The sequence below is a fragment of the Lissotriton vulgaris genome, chromosome 4_1, assembly GCF_964263255.1.
Source record: "Lissotriton vulgaris chromosome 4_1, aLisVul1.2, whole genome shotgun sequence".
Lineage (NCBI taxonomy): Eukaryota > Metazoa > Chordata > Amphibia > Caudata > Salamandridae > Lissotriton > Lissotriton vulgaris.
The window spans coordinates 481617809-481639552 of record NC_141691.1 but is presented as its reverse complement, the minus strand read 5'-3'; the positions used below and the strand labels follow the sequence as shown (position 1 = coordinate 481639552).

Below are 21744 nucleotides of genomic sequence, written 5' to 3'. Positions count from 1 at the left end.
CTTGCCCCTTGCTATCCCTGGCACTGCTTTTGAGACCCCTGGTCAGTGCCAGGAACACAGTGGCAGCTCGTTCTTATGGACTTCAGTTGGGGCTGCACTCTCTTTGTATTCTGTCAATTATAATACTGAATTATATATTTTTCACTGCTAGTGTTATAAAAATTTAGATCAATTAGCTGAAATATGACACTCTCTGGCAGCTGCAGTATGTAAAAACTGCTTTTAAATGGATGTTGTGTGCGTACTTGGGGGTGACAGATGGTTTATGTGAGTGTTTGTGTAAGTGTGAACGTGTGTGTATATGTACGCATGTGTATGTGAGTGAAAAGGACGGTCAAAGGGCGTGTGATGTCACCAGGGCCGGCTCTAGGGCGGTGCGATCGGTGCGACCGCACCGGGCGTTAACTTGGGGGTGGGGGCTTCATTTTTTTAAATGTGTCTTAACATTTTAAAGGCACCTGCTGCCTCGTTAATTGCCACCAGCAACTTTCAGAAATCAATTAAAATGTTAACAGAAGATTAATCGTCTTCCTAAAAAGAGACCTTAGGTTTGTCTAGTGGAAGTTTTGACTCATCCTAAGGTAGCCCAGAGGGTTAAAATGCCTGCTGCTAAGAACGTGTACCATATAGATAACGAAGTGCATATAATGTAAATAGGTCAGTGGGTTACTGTTTCTGTAAGAGAGCTCCTTTTGTCACTTGTCGTTTATAAGTCAAAATCTATATAATAGTTCATTGAGATATTAACTGTCACCCTAGAGCTGCTGCAAACTGCAAGGTATATGTTAGAGCTATATGTTTTTTTGCCCAGGCTTTCATTATCCTAATCTTGTGAAAAGGGTTCATTTGGGTACAAAACAATTCTTATTATGAACGAACTTTAACTGTATTGCATACCAGTATTGATGAAATCACTCCTACACTACACTACCTTGTAGTACTGTCTGATGTAACATTTCCAATACACTGACTTACACACATATGATTGTGCAATGTGTGTGATGTAAAGTGTTCTGCCACCTTACACTGGTATGAGTGGTGCTATAAAACTAAAATATATCTGAGACAGTGGTTTTGGAGACAAGAGTCACTGTTAAAGGGTGCTAGTGAGGGAATCCATGGCAGAGGTGGTCATTTGGGGGGCGCCAACAGACATTGTCGCAAAGGGCGCCACCAGCGCTAAAGCCGGCCCTGGATGTCACTTCCGCTACCCCTTGCATTTTGATGAATTGAGGTGCATGAGCCTAAATCTGCCCATCGCAGGTATGACACAGTCAGCCTATATCTGCCCACCACAGGTCATAGACCAGACAAAAATATGCCTCTTACAAAATTAGTTCTTCAAAATAAAATTAGTATGCACTACCAAAAAGAAAAAAAAACAGTCAGGGTTATAGGTTCACAGCCAGAATTTTGAGTCTTTTCTTGAACTGTTTTTACTCCTTCAAAAATGCCTGACCTGAAATAGCGGTTATACCCTAAAGCGTAATTTCTTGCTTTACTCCATAACTATAATTTCTTGTTAACATATAGAAGAGAAGCCACAAAATGGATCTCAGCACCTCACAGCCCACCATTTCGTTTAAATACATTTTTACAGCTAGGGCTATTTTCTTTACCAACTGATTAATTAATTTTATTTTAAAACTTTATTACAAATGTGAACACACCTATTACATAGCAATGTATCACACCACTGAAGTCTCTGTTCAAACAACAGTATGTATTTACCATCTTTTTACACGTCAATCTGAGAGGCAAAACAGGTTTCACAATCATTAGGCATGTTTGCGCCTAAGTATCATTGTACTTCTGTGATCTACGCTTGTCGCTTATGGATTAGGTAGGTATGTTTTCTGTAGCGGGAAGATTCTGCAATATCGCACTCGAACCTACCGTATTCCGGGATCAGCGCTTTACTCAAAAGCCCTTGTTGCATCGCTGCTGCATCAGGAATACTGAAGCCTCGTTCGGCTACTCCCTACATCTGTCGACGCAAACCTAGGATCAAGGTACTTTTGTTTAGGGGGCCTAATTAAGTCCCTGTGTCCGCCCCATGCTACCTTGCGGTCGGCCTGAACGCTACTTGTCCTGGTTCAGCTTAACCAATGAACCTTTTATACGCTATTTGCTTTTTAAGCGCTACTTTGACATTTATTCCTTAAAAATTAATATCTCAACTTCTACTTGATGGAGTTTTGTCGTTTTGATCTTGCTTTATTTATTAAATCACAATCTATGTTTCTAACTTGGTGTGGAGTTTTCACTATGATACTGCATGAGTTATTGCACAAATATTTTACACATTGCCTTCTAAGTCAAGCCTGACTGCTCTGTGTCAAGCTACCAGAGGGTGAGCACAGGATAATTGAGATTGTGTTATGACTTTCCCTGATTATGATTGCTGTCCCTACATGAACAGGGGGCATACCTTTGCCAACTAGAAACCCCAAATTTTTAACGTATCCAATGTTGGGACTACTGCTGAGTTATTGAATAGTGGGAGTATTTTTGAGTACAGATGCTCAGCTCCAGCTAAGGCAATGCTTGTTGTTATTACTGTGTGCAATTCTGATCTTACATTTCTCTGCCTCAAATTCTGAGGCCGATGGCCCGGTGCATGAGGTCACAAGTCTCATCTCTATATTGGTGTATTGATGAATAGATAAAGAAACCTGATGAATAGATATGGAAACCTGGGTAACACCACCATGTTAATTATAGCTATCTGTCCCATCATGGGCAGATGGAGGGTTATCCAGCTATCTACTTGTGTTGTTAATCTATGAAACGCTTTCTTATTGTTCTCTTTTATTATTTCTCTGCCATCCAAAAATGGATACCCAGATACTCTTTGCACAGCAAGGGCCATATTTATCAAGCTGTAGTACAGCACATTGTAGCATGTGGCCTTGCTGCGCTGCATTACAGGGAAAATGCAGGAAAGTGCCATATTTATCACAATACCGCGCATTTCTGCATTTTCTCAGCACTGACGCACAAAGCAGTGCCTAGCCCCAATGCTTGGCTACCCGTAAGAGTACACTGTTTGGTCACTGATCAGTCCAAGGTTGTTATAAACTATTTTTTCAAATAATTTGCAACCATTTTTGGCTTTTTCTTTTTTCTGTTTCACTTTTGAATTGTTCCTTTATTATATATATGTTTTTGAATTTTGGAACGTGAGCTTGGTCATTTTTGAAATGTATAATTTGTTGTCTACGTCATGTTTTGTGTGGTCCAATAAGTGTGATGAATAATATATGTAATGTGTGTGTTAAAATATGTGTGTTTTATGTACAATTTGTTTAATGTATTTTTGTGTTAACCATTGAGATTCTCAAAAATCGATTTTGCAATTTGAAACTCAATTTTATTGAAGTGAAAGAATAAAAAAAGAAATGTTCTTCAGTCACAATGAGTGTCACGTGTGATCTCATGGAATGATGTTTGATTAATTATCAGTACTGGCACCTGTGTTAGTGTGAGCTTTATAATATTGGCCTAGCCTTACTGATTAAGGGACAATAACCTCTATAGTCGATTATAGACCCAATGCCGGCACTCTTGCACAATGGTGCAAGGGTGCCTGGGTTGCAGGTAGAATTGTTTTTGAGCAGGAAGGGGCACATTCCTGCACAAAAACAATCCTCTGAGGCATTTTCCTCTTTTTACGTGTCCTCCAGAATGCAGCACACATAGAAAGAGGAAAAAATAAGGAGAAATAAAGATATAGCTCCTTGTCATGCCTCCCCTGGTAAGGCGTAGCATTTTGACGCATTCCCAGATCTACCAGTATTGACGCATTCCCAGGTCTACCAGTAATGGTAAATCTGGGAATACCTCAAAATCCTTGAGTTTTGCCTGGAAACAGCCATGCAACACCAATGGGACGCCTTCCTGGGGCAGAGATATGCAAATCAGCAATGTGTGCTGCGTTGAGTTACTCTAGATTTATCAAGCCACTCAGGGTCACTTAAGTTGGCCTCGCATTCCTTGATAAATCACATTTTAGAGGTTGCGTAGCATTTGCACCATGGAACGTGGTGTAATTTAAGCCATGGGGCACGTTTGAATTAGGCATTTGTCTGGTGCACTAATGTGACAATAAGCAGCCTCCAGGCGCACTAAAACACTGCCGCAGTCCAGTAGCAGATGAAAGTAACCTGAAAGGGACGGCTTAATCCACGAGAAAAGCCATGTCTTGCCAGAAAAAAATACATCTAGCCAAGCACCTTTCAGTGTTAGGTTGCGCGCTTGTGCCCGGCTCCCCCAGTGCAAAGATAATTAACATCAATGAGTGTCTGTGTGTTGGACGACTAATGTTTTCATAATTAACGTCAGTGCACACCACTGCTTCGAGCTCCAGAGCAGAAACGTACACACTGGCCAAATGAAGGGACATTGTATACTATGCTGTGTAAGATGTGTTGTGTAATGTCATGTGTTGTGTTTAATGGTGGCACAAGGTTTTGCTAGATAGCTAGAGCTGTGTGTAGTGAGACCTAATCAACTAAACACAGCTGGGTTAAGATTGCAGCATGCAATTCATAGATCAGTAAAACATGATAAAAGGGACAGTGTCATACCTTCTAGCAGTGTGTACCTTTTCAAATTCAAAAACTATAGCTCATCTGCTGATTTCATGTAGAAAAGTCTCTGGGTCATTTAGATCTCTGCTGACAGTTAGCAGAGGCTGCCAGGGCAGCAGAGGTTCCTTCTCCGCATAACACCCCCTACTTACAGTAACCCACTGTAGGAAGGTAGATACCTGACTATGGTTACCCCCGACTTTTTTCCTGGTGTTTTGCTGGTTTTCCGACTTAGTTGACCTGGGGCCCTGCCAATCAGGACCCCAGGCCTGCTGTTCTCTCACTAAATTGACATGTGTACCTTAGGTGCATTATCCAATTGGAACTGGACCACCTTATCAGACCCTGTAACTCAGGGCATAGGTGTACCCAGGGCCTACCAGGGGCTGAAGCATGTATTATGCCACCCCTGGATGGCCATCTAAATCTGACACAACTGGCTGCACGACAGCTGGGGCAAGGTGGTGTAATCACCCTTTGCTTTAGATATAGTATACCTATATCTAACCCTAAAAATGGACACACAGATTCCTATCAGTCACTCCTATGGCAGGCCTTGACAATCCTGAAGGCAGAGTGCATGGAATCGTGTGAAATGGTGCTCTGGCATGAGCTGAGCCCGGTTGCAGCTTGCGGAACCAAGTCCTAATAGCTGTTCCATGATAACGCATACCATATACTCTTGAGTGCATTATAATCCTCGCGGTTAAATGCTATCTCTGGTATTGCTTTATCAAAACATGTCGAGTAAGGTGTCATACGAATTGGAATACTAACCCCTCGCCAATTCTGGCGACGGGGTTAGCATTCCACCCTTCTAGAGGGACACGACATGTACGTAACTGTGAACCCCGGTTAAAGTTAAACGAAGCCTCAGCTCCACAAAATGGATGCTGCCACCACAGACACGAGTCTGACCTCCTGCTGCTGGGAGTCCTTCCAGCGAGGAGAGCTTGGACAAAGGGTTTCCTGTCAGGGGCGGTGCTAGCACCATTCCAGACAGGGTTTTGTGTATCCTGGGTAGGCACGGCTTTACAGGAAGGTGACTGCTGAGTGGCACCCCGGTGCTCACTACGCATCTGCCGGCTAGAACCAGTTCCAGGGGCACACCAGCCCCTGGCCTGGGGAAAGTCCGGCATGGGAGAGGGGTGTAACCACCCCCCTTCCTGGTCCCACCCCTAGGGCAGGACCTAGTCGCGTTCTCACCCCTTTCTTCAGGATAAAGGCAGGAGCGGGGACCCTTCCAAATTAGATCATCTTTGAATCAAGAATACTTTCTACGAAAGGACTTCGAGACTCTTCTTAAGATTTCTCCCTTGTGGCTAAGGAGTAGTCACCCTGCGTCCGCAGGCACCATCTAAGAACTTTGCGGTTTGCTGCAAGTCCTTCCTCAGGAATCCGACGACCCAGCTCGACGAGAACCGGCTTCCCTGGCACCTCTGACCTCTACCCACATCGTCAGCTCAGCTGAGATCTGTGGGTGCGACGAGACCTCGAGGGACAGGCCATCATCAAAACCTGCACGCTTTCTTAACCAGCACGATCACCGAAGGAATCCTTTGGTGAGTGCTCTGGGGTCCGAGAAGCCCCGACCCTGAGCAGCTCCAGCACCGAAGCGCAGCCTCCCAGTATCTCCACGATCTGCGTGGGGCCCTTCTGCCTTGCTGTTCAGCACGTTGTCCGATCACTAGCCGCTGGCTTGTGACCCTTTGACGACGAACGACAACCAACGTTGCTGGTCTGGTTGCTCCAGGCTAGCCTTTTGCTCCTTTTTACGAGAGGAGCACCCCGGACCCTCCTGGTCCACTCAAGACGCCATTTTAGGCCCACCACGTGGCCCTGAAATCTGCCAAGGCTTGTTGCCCCAATCCTGGGCCCAGCGACGCCGACAGCATCAACCTTCGTGGGACAGCTCGCACCTCCATCCTGGTCGCCGACAACGCCTCCTGGTCCGTGAGACTGCAGAGCCTAGCGTCGCCCACTCACCTAGTCGAGGTGACGACCATCCGGTGCCCTCCTGGTACCCTCTGACTACTGGCTAGTAGTACGAACTTGGTCCCCTCTGCTTTCAGGTATCATCGATCTCTGATCCAGGCTTGGATCTCTACGAACTATTCTCCACTGGTCGCCGGCCAGCAACTCCTTCCTTTCGGCTCCTGGCTCGTCAGCGAAGACCCCCGACGCCTGTAAGACTTGTGCAGCCGCAGCCCTTGTGGCTAGGTAACTTCGGCATTTCGGTGCCCGCATAGCCTCCTTACTTAAGGGTCCCGAGTCCCTCGCTTCCGACTTGCCTTATCGGGTCCGCCCGAGACCACTAAACTTTCCGTGCCCTCGGGCACTTGTATTGATTGTGCACTTTAAGTATTTTCCTAAGAGTTTTGTTCTGTGCTTAGTACCCTGTCCTCATAAAGAGTACAGGGCTGTTGTGATTCTAATAAATATACTGTTTATTTTCATAACACTTGTGTGGTGTCCTTTCACTTGGTGTTCAAGGGGTATGTGATGGTATAACAGCTGGCTTAACACGCCCTCTAGAGTTTAGCCCGAAGACTGCTCGTATCCACGCTACTAGGATAGCTGGTCTAAGGTTGACTTACAACCAATCACCATAAGGATCGTTTGGACCGATGCATAGTGATCACTAGAATAGTGAGCACTGCATATCGGGCCAACTTCTCACACCCACCTACTAAGTGGATTATTTCTAACAACTGCTGCTGCTGAATACATGGAAGTACTTTCATCACAAATGAACTCTGGACCAACCACAATGGCATTGTTATGGTATTAGTGACTTATCAAGTGCACGTTCACCCAAAGATATCATGGCAGTAACCCTCAGAAAGAAAGTGAATATGTTCTAACAGCTACTATGTATAGGAATCAAAAGCTATCTCAAAAAGCCAGGATTTCAGCACCTTTCCAAAAGGTTCCAGAGTTGTTACTAACCGAATAGAAGGCGGAAGGGAACTCCATAACTTAGGAGTCACAACTGAAAACCTGAGACCTCCTATTCTTGCATCCTGAAATCTAGGTACCATTAAACGATTGGCGTAGATGAGCACAGGGCAGTGTTCGAAGTGTATCTTGACACATGTTTAGGGGCTTATTTACAAGCCTTTTGCGCCGCCGGTGCATCACTTTTAACATGAGAAAGTCTGGGCCTAAACTGTGAATGGCCTTGAAGACTAAACAGCAAACTTTGAATTGAATACATTGTGTTATTGGCAGCCAATGCAGTTGTTTCAACAGAAGGGGCCTTAAACAGCAACTTGGCAGCTGTGCTCTGAAGTAACTGGAGTCATTTTAGATCACAATCTGATAATCCCAGATAAATGCTTTTAGCTTAGTCAATTCTCCTTTCAATCATTGCTGTCATGTTTTTTTCATAGTTTCTGACACGTGGTAGGGAGTAGGTTTCCTTACTGTCCGAAGAGATAATATCTCCTTCAAGACCACATTATTGATTTGCAGTCTCAGGGATAGTCTACGATCCACTATTATGCCAAGACTTCTTGCCGCCACATTGGGTGTGGAGGGTAGGCCCATTTCCCATCCACCCACAGATAAAACCCATTGACTCATGGAACAGGAGTTGAGACATCTTCTTGTTCTCTAAGCATAGTAAGATCTCAGAGTCGTCCACACAATTGAATTTGTGGCACCCTCTTCTGGCCAGTGCCTTTACCAATGGCTGTATATAAATATTGAACAGGTGGAGGCAAAGGGCTGAGCCTTGGGGAACTCTATAGTCAACGTTGATTTCAGGGGCTTTAAATGGTGCTAAATGCACAGCTTGTGTTCCTTTGCTAATGAAGGAACGTAGCCACTCATATGCTTTATCAGATACTCCCGTGGCCCTGATATGGTGAAGTAGTATTCCGTGATCAACCGTATCACAGGCCGTGGAGAGGTCCATATCCTTCCACAGTTCCTCAATCGCTGTAACTAGCACTGTTTTAGTGTCATGTTTTGGACAGAAGCCAACTTGTTGCAAGTTCATGAAACTTGAAGTCTGCAAGTGGGTACACAGTTCCTTGCGCTACATGAGATTTCAATATTTTAGCACAGCAAGTCAGAAGAAATAGAGGTCGGTAACTGTTCAATATCTCAGGGTCATCACTTGTTTTTTTCAGTAGAGGAGCAACTGCAGCTTTCTTGAACATGTTAGGTACTATTCCTGACTGCAAGGGCCAGTTGAGCAACGAGGCGAGTGTCTCCGATAAAACAGGAGCTAATACCTGCATAATTCTGGGAGAACAAGGATGATTCGGGGACCTTTTATTTTATTTTTACCATTAGCCGTATTAGCATATCTTTCCTCAAAAGAGTAAAATTGTCTACTACGGTCTTAACCTCGGTCACTTTGGCCATCTCTGTGTAATTGCTTTTTGGACTATCTGTAATAGATTCTCTAGAGGGTGCATGCCGGGCTTCTCTGCAATCTTTTTGTTTTTCAGAAACAAACACTCAAAGCAGGGTTTTACTTCTGAAAAATAAAATCAATGATGCTAACACTGCGGTCACTCACGCACTTATCACCATCAGACTTGACTGCCGCAGCGCACTCTATGCCGGTGTCACCCAGAAACAACTCAGGAAACTACAGAGCATTCAAAACGCCACAGCCAGACTGGTCCTTGACATCGCTCACCGCAGCCACATAACACAACACCTCCGTCAACACCACTGGCTCCCAGTCAACAAGAAAATCTCCTTCAAGCTCCTCACTCATGACTACAAGGCTCTCCATGATGCAGTACCAGCATATCTGAACCACTGCCTCTCATTCCATGCACCTGCCAGACAACTTCGCTCCGCCCAACTCACCCTGCCCACCGTCCCATGGATTCACAAGACCAGAACCAGAGGAGGATCCTTCTCCTAGCTCACCACCAAGACCTGGAACACCCTGCTACTCCACCTCAGGAAATACCCATTGCTGACACAATTCAGGGAGGTCCTCAAGACCTGGCTCTTTGAATGAACCTCCACGTCCAGAGAGATCAGCAACCCTTCCCCCCTCAGTGCTTGAGACCCTCACAGGTGAGTAGCCGCGCTATACAAGCTCCTGATTGATTGTTTGATTGATTGACACTTTGGGAGTTTATCATCCAGCGTGTCGTGGCCATTGTTTATTTTCCCTGCCCCATCATGCCTCGTATGGAGGGTAAGGGCAAACCAAATCTCTATCAGAAGAACTAACCTGCATACAACAGGTCTCTCGAATGCATTGAATGTGGTGGACCGTGGCAGATGGAGTGTCGCCCACAACTGTGATCTAGCAGTGTAATGGAGGTAACATCAATGCACAGTTCTCAGTTTGAGTTAGCCCATCTATCAATCTTACCTGCAGCCTGCGTTTCAGATGTGCTGCACTCTCGCTTCCCCGAGGGATGACTTCCTTCTGATTGATGTGGAGAGGAAGCTGTTGATGACCCACCTGAGTGGTTTCCTTCTGAGTCTGTCTGGATCTGATGAAGGCAAAAGCACAGTTTTTTATTCTTTTCTCCCAAGCATACATCCTCATGCTTTTTCTCTCTCGATCTTGATTCAGATGTACACCATTAGAACATTATAAGAAGAGCTTTTTGGCTCATAGATTGAGAGCTCTCACCTCCTGACATGTTGGAATAGAGAATATCAGAAAGCTGTAGGAAGCCTCAGGTTTTAGGGAGTGGAACTTTGCAGGAATGGGATCCTGGGATTCTCTCACTTCTGATAAGCGCAATATACATGAAAATGTCACATTTAAAAAGATGCTAAAATGTACATCTCTTTCATTTGTACTTTAATTGGAATTCTCATGCGTTTGAAGGCTCTCATAGCTTCTACATATCGATGACAGTTCTTTTGGCCTTTGACCCGCACCTTCTAAGCCAGACTAAGGGATGCATGTAATGTGGAACCTTTAAAACTTGGTATAGCATAACCTAATGTACCATGGCATAAAATAATATAACTTGGGGGTGCAAACCTACAAATTCAAATTGCAACGTTGCAAACATTTTTAAAACCCCTTGTGAACTTTACAAAATGAGAAACGTGTGAAAAATAAAAAGCTTTACCATCCCTTTCCATCTGAAGCAAGAAGCAGCAGAAGAATGGCGCTGCCTGTCCTTATAAACCTCTACAGAGTCAGTATTTCATTTCTGCAGGTGCCCAGAGGTCAAACCGGCAGGCAAAGTTGCTGGGATACAGAGCCTCATTGCTTAAGACCTGGGCATGAGCTTTAAAAGGAGATATTGTCCCTTGCAGCGCGGGCAGCCCAGGCCAAGGGTGGGCCCGTCCATGCCCGTTGGAGCCCAGAGGAGGATCTCTTGGTCTCTTCATCAAGATACTGACAGCTGTTTTAGTTTGGCTATTATATGAAGTGCGATTTTGCCATCCTGGTCCGATTGTTCAACTTTATCTAACTATGGTCTGCAAATCTGTTATCTGGGTGTCTGGCTAGTCACTCATTTGTTGCAATGTTGAAGAAAAAAACGACATGGGCCTAAATGGTATCCACCCCACCAGTAAAAAGTACTTCAATTAACAGCATGCTGGAAAGGGCCTTGGGAGTTATTAGTACGGAAATCACACTCACGGACACAAGGCTTTAACTGAATATGGCCACAATGCCCCCCGTCACCAATAACAAGGCGAATAGTCCACTTAGTAATGGTACAATTGGTGCTAAGGCAACATCAGTCTCTGTTGTCACCCTTGATGCATCCATTTTAATCTTAAACCAAGCACCTAGTTCTTATCTCCCAGCCAACAAGAAAACATAAAACCGGGAACGGCAAACCAGGCCAGCCAAACTTAGGGTGTGCAGGCAGTCCCCATTGGCAATCTGCACTCTACATTTTTCTCGCCCCTGATAGGGACTTTGCGGTCTATAGTTACGGGTCAACTTTGCGTTGAAGAGGTCATGGATATTTGGTGCAATAAACTCAAGGAGCTTCTCCATGTTCAATTTTCCCCTCATAGGGCGGCCTAAAGCTGTTGAGTCGCAAATCGTATCCATTTTTGACAAACATAGCAAAGTGGAGACTGCCAGCATAAGGTCAAATGTTCACAAGTTTGTCACCATACTTGCCATGTAGCTCTGGGATTTCATCCACCTTAGGAGCACCTGAAGGGACCTCTTTTAATCATACTAATCACAGCCTTTCTGCTACGAAGCCCATGGACAATGCTTCTTCTAGGTCCTCCCACATCAGGCGAGATTAGATCAAACTTGAGGGGGAGTAGTGTTCCTGCAAATCTTTGTTTAGAGGGGTGTTAGAAATGGGGGTCTCTAGTTGGCAGAGGCAGGTACCGTTGCCCAAATAGGGATCCTTCCTTCTAGTCAGGTTAAGGGGGATACACTTCTAAATTAACCTCTGCTCACCCCCTTGGTAGCTTGGCACGAGCACACAGGCTTATCTCAGAGGCAATGTGTAAATCATTTGTGAACACATACAGTAATACAGTGAAAACACTACTAATGGACACCACACCAATCACCACACCAATTTAGAAAAATAAGTAAACTTTATTTAAACCAACAAGACCAAAAACGACAAAAAGCCAACATACAATAATCTTAAAAAATAGTTACTGTGCAAAATAACCTTTAAATTGCAGGAAAAAACGTGAAAAATACAGTTCCTCTGACTTGGTAGCTCTGTCGTCCGGGGCTACTGCGATACTGAATACGACAGAGTCGAACAATTCCGGCTAACTGCATCGGTACGGGTTAGCAAAAGTGACCACAGACCTGGAGACAGTGCCTTTTGTTGTTGCAGCCGACACAATGGTACGAACCGATTCGGGTCAACCACCGCGGTTGTAATGAGATGGAAGCATTGCAGCGGGTGGTGTCCCCACGGCTTGGTGCAGGCAGCGTCTCATTGACGGAATCGGTGAGACCAAGGCTTGCATTGCAGGGTGAGGCGATGCTTGATGCGGTGCTGGCAGGTAACGATGCAGCAACGGAGCCGGTTGATGGTTGAGTCGGGCAGCAAAGGAGTCGATGACGTCTGGGCAGCGTGTAGCCAAGCGTTGCGGAGTGTGATGCCACCAGGACGCGGTGCAAGCTGCGGCTCTTTAACAGAGTCAGTCAGACCAGGGTTTGCATTGCGAAATGAGAAGGTGTTCTCTACAGTGCTTTAAGGACACAGAATCCTGCGACGGACTCTATGGCAGAGTCAGTTACCCTTTTCTTCTCCAGAGACGATGCCCATAAGTTTGGTGAGGTCTTTGATGTTCCTGAGACCTTGTGAATAGGGGGCAAGCTCTGTTCAAGCCCTTGGAGATCTTCCTCAAGCAGGGGACACAGCAAATAGCAAAGTCCTTACTCCTTTTCTTGGCAGCAAAGATCCACTGCAGGCCAACCCCAGACAGCAAACAGCACAGGGGCATTATTCCGCCTCAGCTTCTCCGGCTCTTCATCTTGGCAAAGGTTCCTCTTAATTGCCAGAAGTGATCTAAAGTTCTGGGCCCCAACAATTATACTACAAGTTACTTTGTTCTCTGTGGTAGAAAAGCCCTGTGCTTGGTCAAAACCGGTTCTGTCCTCTCTGTTGCAGCTTCCTGGCAGGAGCTGGAGAAAGCATTTTCCTTGGCAGACTAAACCCATTCAGGTGGAAAAAAATCTCCTCCCCTACTCTTTAAAAAAAAAAAAAGTTAAACCTTTATTTGAAGACCAACATTAATTATGCATCTCAGCTTACTGCCTACAACCGTGGTGCCTAAAGTTGTCCCCTTCTCTACCGCAGTGGTTGCATCGATCGTTGTCTCGAAGCTTCAACCTGTACAGTTGTGCTGGTGTATAATATAAACAATGTAGGTATTTGTAAGGTATTATTCTGAATCTGCTGCTAGCGGAAATTTCCCCTGTCTGTACACAGCAATATGTCCACTGTTCATCAGTTATGGGGTGACCGAGTTCTTTCTCCCATTTGCCTTGGGCCGATAGCGGGTCATATACTCTGTCGGCTTGGACGGTTCGATACAATTTCGATAGTACATGTGCAGGGGCGTCTTGTTGCAGCAGTACATGGAGCAGGGGCATCACTGGAGGTTCCAGGGGGAAAGTGGGTGTTGCAGCTTTCATGTCTTGTCGGAGTCTGATGTAGTAGAAGCGTTCTAAGGGAGTGGAGTTTACATTTTTTTAAAATTTGTCACAGTGCTAAACTTCCCATTAGTATAAAGATGTCCCCAGGTGTGTATAGAGAGTTTGCGTAGGAGCTGGTGGCAGCCGCCCTCCTTGTGAGTGGGAGGTGCTGTTGCTCGAAAAGGGGCAGGAGAGGAGAGTACAGTAGTGTGCAGTGAGTCGATTTGGCTAGGTCGTGCCATGCACGGACGGTACATTGAACGGTGGTAGCTGCAACATGTCTGGGGACCGCGGGGACGCTGAGATGTAGCCATTTTCAATCTCCAGATGAGGCATCAAGGGCGGGGCTTCATCCAGTATGTAGCATAGTGTGCCTGTGTGAAGCTAAAATATAATTCAATGTCCAGTACTGAGAACCCACCCATGCTAAATGGCACGTGAGTGTGTCCCATTTGAGCCTGGCCTGTTTCCCACCCCATAGTAGTCGTATAAGTTGCGTCTTAATGGCAGAGAAAAAGTGACGGCTGGGGGCATATGGGATGTTCACAAATAAGTAGAGGAGTTTGGGTAGGATGACCATTTTATTTAATGCTGCTCTACCAGCCATGGATAGGGGCAGCGCTATCCATCCTGTGATTTTATCAGTGATGGAGTCTAATGCGCGTCCGTAATTAGCTATCATGAGTTCATCGCAAGCGCAAGACACAGTGATGCCCAGATAGGTGAGAGTGTCATTGCACCATTGAAGGGGAAAATCAGGGGTAAACCTCGTGGTGGATTCAGTAAGAGGATATATCTGGGATTTGGACCAGTTGATGTTGACCCCCGATAGTTGCCCAAATAGAATAACTAAGCGCAGTATGGGATTCAGGCTGATGTCAGGGTGTCGCAAGTATAGAGTGATATCATCTGCGTATAAAGATATGAGAATCTGCCGCTCTGGGTAGATGATGGCGTGGTCTCAATGGTGTTGTCTGATTTTAGCAGCGAGGGTTTCGATAGCCAAAGTAAATAAAAGAGGGGAGAGGGGACATCCCTGCCTGGTGCCTCTCGCCATTGGGTAGGAGGAAGAGCGTAGGCCATTTACCATTACTGTGGCACGGAGTCCAGAGTATAATAAGTTGATCCAGGCCAGAAATGGGGGGGACCCATGCGCACCAAGACAAAGGAAAGATAATCCCATTCCAGGGAATCGAATGCCTTGGTGGCATCGAGGAATATGGCGGTCGCGTTTTCATCGGGGTCAATGTCGTGAAGTAAGGCGAATAGTGTTCTCAAGTTGTGGGCTGTGCTCCTAGTCGGGACAAATCACGATTGGTCCGGGAGGACTAGCACTGGCTTAAGGCTCCTCCCCTAATCTAAATGCAGCCCAGGACTACAAATGCCAGAAATGCAATACACACCCCAGGCAGTGGCATACTGGATGGCTAAGCAAGAAAATACCTACTTTCTAAAAGTGGTATTTTCAAACACAGAATGTAAAATTCACCCTCACTAAAAAATGCATTTTAACATTCTGAGTTTAGGCATTTAAAACTTTATTTCCCTACCTTGTTCCCTGGGGTAGTTTTATTTATAAGATGTTATAAATACATTCCCCATTCTATCCTATGGGAACAGGTTGCCTTGCAGCAACGAAAAATGAAACGGCAGTAATTCACTACCAGGACATGCCACACACACCAGGGCATGTCCTACCTTTCACATACACTACACACTGCCCACAGGGGTACCTTGGGCCTACCTTAGGGGTGACTAACATGTAAGAAAAGGGAAGTTTGTGGCCTGGCAAGTGGGTACACTTGCCAAGTCGACATGGCAAGTGCACCCATGGTACTAGACTGCAGACAGATTCTGCAATGGCAGGCCAGAGTTACACTTACAGGCTGCTTATGTGGGTGGCACAATCAGTGCTGCAGCTCACTAGCAGCAATTGATTTACAGGTCCTTGGCACACATAGTGCACTGGACTAGGGACTGACTACTAAATCAAATCAGCCAATCATGGAAACACCAATCCATAACAATAATTTACAGGGCGAGCATATGCTATTTAGCACTGATCAGCAGTGGTAAAGTGCCCAGAGTCATAAAACCAACAAAAACAGGTCAGAAACAGAAGGCCAGAAAGCAAATAATCTGAGGATAAACCTGCTGTAAAAGTCAGGTCTAACAGGGGGATTTACAAACCGAGTTACACTCAAGTGCAAATCAGCCTAAAATGAACCTCCCGCCAGCAGAGTGTCCATATATTGTTATTATGACTGGACTGTCCTCTTTGCATAGGGGGCAGACTGAGTCTAATGAGGAGCTAAGCAACAAAGTCCTGGACTGGCTAGTACTCCATAGAGGTTTCTCCTTTTTATTTGCTGCTGATATTTTGTCGACCCACAGAGTAGGATAGATTGCGACCTGTCCACTTGTATCAGTGTGATTGTGTTAGTGTTAATTTCAGAAAGGGGCGAGGACAAACATAACCTTAGTTCCACTTAGCTTTTTCTACAGACCATATATTGTGTCTCAGCAGCCATGCAGTCATCGTTCAGCTCCTATACTTCTGAATATATCCGAGAATACTCTGGTGGGTTCCCCCTTGCATACCCAATGTACCACTTTTAGCTGTGTTACAGCCTGATAATCGTACCAATATGGAGAAACATGCTCCTATACCTCTTACAAACCATCTTGATGCTCTTTCCAGGGTGGAATGGCTTACAGATCAAACTCTAGAGGACAACTTAGCTCTTTCCCCATCTCCTCAGGAAACTGTTGATAGATTGGTTGATAGGGCTAGTAGAAGGGTCCCGCGAACATTATTATGGGTAGCTTCTTCACTTTGTTGAGTTGTAACATCATTGGTTCAATAGATAAGGTTATTAATACAGCCTGGTTACATTCGGTTGCAAAATATGATAATGTGGATTTACAAGAAACATGGGACACCACATACCTTTCCTGCCCCAGGTTTGCATGCTATTCTTGCCCCAGGCCATCCATTCTTTACATATGTTCCAGGCACAGCTAGGGTTATGCACTTTAGTGCAATTTATGACTTTGTGGAAGATGGGTGCTTGAGGGAACCATTGAGGGTCAAACTATCCCGTTCACCAGTTATGTATGTTACTTTTCAGGAAGTAATGACAGCTATTAGGTAAAGCTCGAAAGGTAAACCCCGGAGTCGAAAGGGGTCCCCATGGATCTAATTAAGTGCAATTTGGATCTTTCGGGCCCTTGATAACGAACGTGTTTGATAAATCTTCAAGCAGTAAGACTCCTACCTCATGGTCCCTCTCCACAATACTTTCCAATTTTAAAAAGGAGGATTGTTAGACACTGAAATGTTATCATCCTATTTCCCTTATTAACAGCACTGTTAAGGTCATTGGGCGGGTGATATTCAATCGCTTGAAGCTATGGGCAAACTCTACTGACATCTTGTGTCCCTTTCAATCTGATTTCCGATAGGAGCTGGGCACAGTGGAACAGTGTTTATCAGTAAATACACAATCGCTAAGTGCTGTCCGCTGTAACTTGCCTTTATGGATTTGTCAACAGCTTTTGACTGCATTAATACATCAAACCTTTTGACTGTTGTTAATGGGCTTAGGTGTACATCTGTCATTGGTTAACTTCCTGCATACATTACATGAGAACCTGGGAGCAAAGGTTCGATATGGCCTTGCGGGAGAACTGTCCAAAACTTTTACCTTTGCCTGCAGGGTGCGCCAAGCATGTATTCTGGTTCCTTTGCTTTTTGGGTCGAGGACTCAGTCGCACTGCGTAAGCAGTGGGCAGAGCTCCGAGATTTTATGTTTATTAGTGTAGGGGGCCTGAACCCGCCCCTCTTCTCCATTGGCTGGCCTCGTAAATGCTGGCCAGCCATTGGAGGAGAGGGGCGTCACTCCCTTTAAGCCCCGTCTTTTCCGGATTTCGGGGGCGTGTTTTTTAGGTTCTTTCTATCTGTGATGTCATCCGTCACTCAAACCTAAAAAACACGCCCCCCAGTCTGAAAAGGACGGGGCTTAGCTTCAATAAATGGCGAGCACTTGTTTGTCTTTGAAGTCAGAAACCACAAATTAGCACGTGCTCCTGCTTCCTGCAGAAATCAACTTATAATTGGCTACTCCAGTCTTTGTCATCACAGGCCGATGGAGAATACCGCTTCGCATCTTTATAAAAGCATCATGGCGCCCGTTGAGAACTTGTGACGGTCGAAGTAATCACGTATAAAATAACGCATAAGCATTTTTAATCAATGTGAATTCCTCGTATCTATTTAAACACGATTGTCCTGTGAATAATGTCAATTCAACTATCTAAATAATGTATGTACTCTATGTTTTCCAATATTGGTTCGATAAGGTCTTGCAACTGAAAGATGGAGCAATTCGGTGTCCTTGTTTGTCCTTTGTCTATTTCCATAAATGCAGCCATCAACCGAAATGCGTCATTACAAAAAAAACCTGTCTTTTTCGAACTGGCGACACCTTGCGTCTGTCAGCAACTGGGGCGGGCCCAAAGGGTACTATTGAATTTATTTTCCAATTGGTGGAATCGGAAGTCTGTAGAAAAGGAGGACCAATACTAGCTGTGCTGAAGTCGCGGAGGCTATGACTGGACCCATGAAAATGGAGACCGAGGCTTGGGCCTACCGTCGGCGCAGGGAGATGCCAGGGATGGGACTTCGGGCACTTTCGCACTTGCTTCTTATGTTGCTGGGTTTCTGCGGTTGGTGCAGCGCAGGTGAAGTGAGGGACTTGGTGCAATCTGTTGTTTTACGAATCATTCATGGTGCTATCCTTCTCTGTGGAAGTGGCTTCCTCTGGGAGGTGCTTAGCACAGGAAGAACTGCAGCTACATATCATGCAGTGTTTTGTCATTTGTTTTTGTGTGGTTCGCACTAATTACTTCATTGAGATTTGAACTGCATTGAAACTGGAGATTAGATTATAAAATATGAAAGGATAAAGTTGATTGTTCGTCATTAAGTCTCAAGTGGAAACAGTTGATTCAAAGGAATACGTAGTTGTAAAGATTAGTCACCTGGGACCGAGTCTCATGGAAGTAAACAAAGCGATGCAGGAACCCTTCATTTTATGCAGCGCCGTTGAAAAAGCTCTTCGACTTCCGAATTAATCGGATCTTTTTGCACCCATTGAATGACTGGTAAGTTCCCATGCATGCTACGTCATTTACTTGTTTTCCATTTGTCTCCCAGGGGCTGTACCTGCTACAAGTGAAACAAAAATTGAAGACTCTTCTGTTCTAAGTTCTTCGGTTCTGTTTTTCTTTTCTCTCAGCAATTGCTTGTTTTCTTCTCCAGTCTGTCCCTGGCGCCGGGAAACCCACTGCGGGTAGCTGTGCGCAATACAAGTTCAATAAATAAATAAAGTGTGTTTTTTGCGGGGTTGGTGGCAGGGTGGATTTGGTGAGGTGTGGAGAGGAGCGTGTACTGCTTCTGAAAGATTTTAAAAAGTGGGTGCTGTTTGTAGACTATTTTGAGGATTGTCTTCCATCCACCTTATACCTTCCCCTTTCTTGGCCCCAAAGTCTCCTTACTTAGCTGCTGCGTAACGTACTCAACTCTTTTTATGATCGGTCCTGAGAATGTTAAACTTTTGACCATGGGTGTAGAGTCTGAGAAGTAAATACATGGTGCACTCCTGAGAGTCATCCCTGTTTTTTTGTGCCCCTGTTCCCCTGTTTTTTCTGTGCCTCTGTTCCCTGCTTGTCATCCCGGTTTTTCTGTTCCTCTGTCTGCATGGCTCTGGCTGTGTGTGTGAGTGGCTCTGTCTGTGTATGTGCGTGGCTCTGTCTGTGTGTGTGCGTGGCTCTGTCTGTGTGTGTGCATGGCTCTGTCTGTGTGTGTGCGTGGCTCCGTCTGTGTGTGTGTGTGGCTCTGTCTGTGTGTTTGTGTGGCTCTGTCTATGTGTGTGCGTGGTTCTGTCTGTGTGTGTGCGTGGCTCTGTCTGTGTGTGTGCATGTGCGTGGCTCTGTCTGTGTGTGTGTGTGCGTGGCTCTGTCTGTGTGTGCGTGTGTGTGTGTGCACGTGGCTCTGTGTGTGTGTGTGTGTGTGTGTGTGCGTGGCTCTCTGTGTCTGTGTGTGCGTGGCTCTCTGTGTCTGTGTGTGTGCGTGGCTCTGTCTGTGTGTGTGTGTGCGTGGCTCTGTCTGTGTGTGCGCGGCTCTGTCTGTGTGTGCGTGGCTCTGTCTGTGTGTGCACGGCTCTGTCTGTGTGTGCGCGGCTCTGTCTGTGTGTATGTGCGCAGCTCTGTCTGTGTGTGTGTGTGTGGCTCTGTGTCCGCGAATACTTTCTACTACTCTCTAATGCTCACCTATTGCCATTGTAAATGACAATACCATTTATTTATGTTTTAAAAAAAAATGTCATGAGCAATGCCAATAGCTCTACCTTTAATAATGCCGAGACCATTGCATTGTAAATGCTTGTTATCGTATATATTAGCAACCTGTATCCTGCCATGGTTCAAGCCCTTGGTGACATTCTGATGATTTCGCAAGTACCAGTACCAACGGTGCTTTACGAAGATGAAGCAGTACTTATGGCATGAACAGCAGGGGCTCTTTGTCTGATGATGGAATCTTTTATATCTTTCATGAGTAACTTAGCCGTGGGTACAAACTATGGGAAATTGCACATAATGGCGTGTAGGTCAGGGAATAAAAACAAATCCACTTTAAGTGGGAAGGGACAAATGATGGTTTGGGTGAATGATTTCAACAATCTGGGGCTGTTTTTAATCATTCTGGTTCCTGGCACCTGCATTAACCTTTCATGACAGATAATAAGCATGGCAGAGGGTGGATTATTTAATCTAACCTAGGCAGATAGGTAGGAGGACAGTTTCCCCCTTTTTAAATATTTCTAACTTCCAGTGTGCATCTGCGGCACTTTATGGAGCTGGGATATGGGGTTATCAGGATGTTACCACCTTGCAGACAGAATGCCCATATCTGTAGGCAGCTCTTTTGCCTGGCCCCCACAAGTTCACATTTTATTATACACTCAGAGCTTAATATCCAGTATATATCTATGATAAAGTTGTTAGTGCCCCTTTTACTCTGGGTCAGTGTGTGGGCCAACTCTGAGACTAGTCTGACCAGAGACATCATTACTGTCTATGTGAGCAACACAGTATAATTCCCGTGAAACAAAGGAGAGGTACTAACAAAGATGATGAGACTGAAGTATTTTGCACATCAGCAACTTAATAATTAAAAAGGCTTTTGGCCCTGCTGGAGCAACTTACATGACTGGAAAGGTTGTGAAAAAATTGTTGACCAGTTTTGTTTCGGAAGAGCAAATCAAATAAAAAACGTATTGAAAAAGCCAGCAAAAGGTCTAAAAGGATGTTAAATGAACTTTGACTTTTGAAATGCACCAACCGACCTCGAAACAATTTGTCTTTTAGAGATTTATGAAAATAGTGTTATAATAGAGCTCTTATCTACTCCACCGCCTTCTTTATGTTTAATGGGTGTGTTTAGTTCTGCCTGAGTAAAGTCGAACAACTTTGTCTGACTTTGCAAAGGGCAATGGGGCATATTACCAAGCAATAGCGATAATTATCGCTATTGCTTGGTTAGAGAAAAAAATTTACCGCTGAGCTGCGGCGATTTTTACCGCAAATAAACCTTGGTATTACCAAGGTTTATCGCGAATGCGATAAAAATCGCCGCAATGCATGAATATCGCTGAAAAGTCACCGATATTCATGCATTAGCGAGCTAATGCTCTTAGCCATGTTATCCACCTCCCATTGGATAACATGGCTAAGAACTGCTCAGGGCAGGTGTTAGCTTTTGGAGATATTCGCGCTTAGCGCGAATATCTCCAAAAGTTGGTAATAGGAGATAGCGATGTTAGCGACTGTTTTCAGTCGCTAACATCTTGGCACGCCCACTTTGCATCTCATTAGTGATAAATATCACTGACATGCAAAGTGGGGCCCAAGATGGTCGCTATCTCCTACTAGCTGTCGCTAACTGGTGTTAGCGACAGCTAGGTAATAGGGAGATAATTTTATCTCCGCTTTCTTGGCTTTTAA

The 21744-nt window shown here is 45.1% G+C and overlaps 1 protein-coding gene across 1 annotated transcript in view; it reads right to left on the bottom strand.

Moving 5' to 3' along the window:
- The window catches only part of DRP2 (dystrophin related protein 2), a 1191281-nt gene that overhangs the window by 14061 nt on the left and 1155476 nt on the right, over positions 1-21744 (bottom strand). The window contains exon 22 of the mRNA XM_086964637.1: positions 9943-10066. Within this exon, the coding sequence (XP_086820763.1) occupies positions 9943-10066 (124 nt within the window). The remainder of the gene's footprint in view (positions 1-9942; positions 10067-21744) is intronic.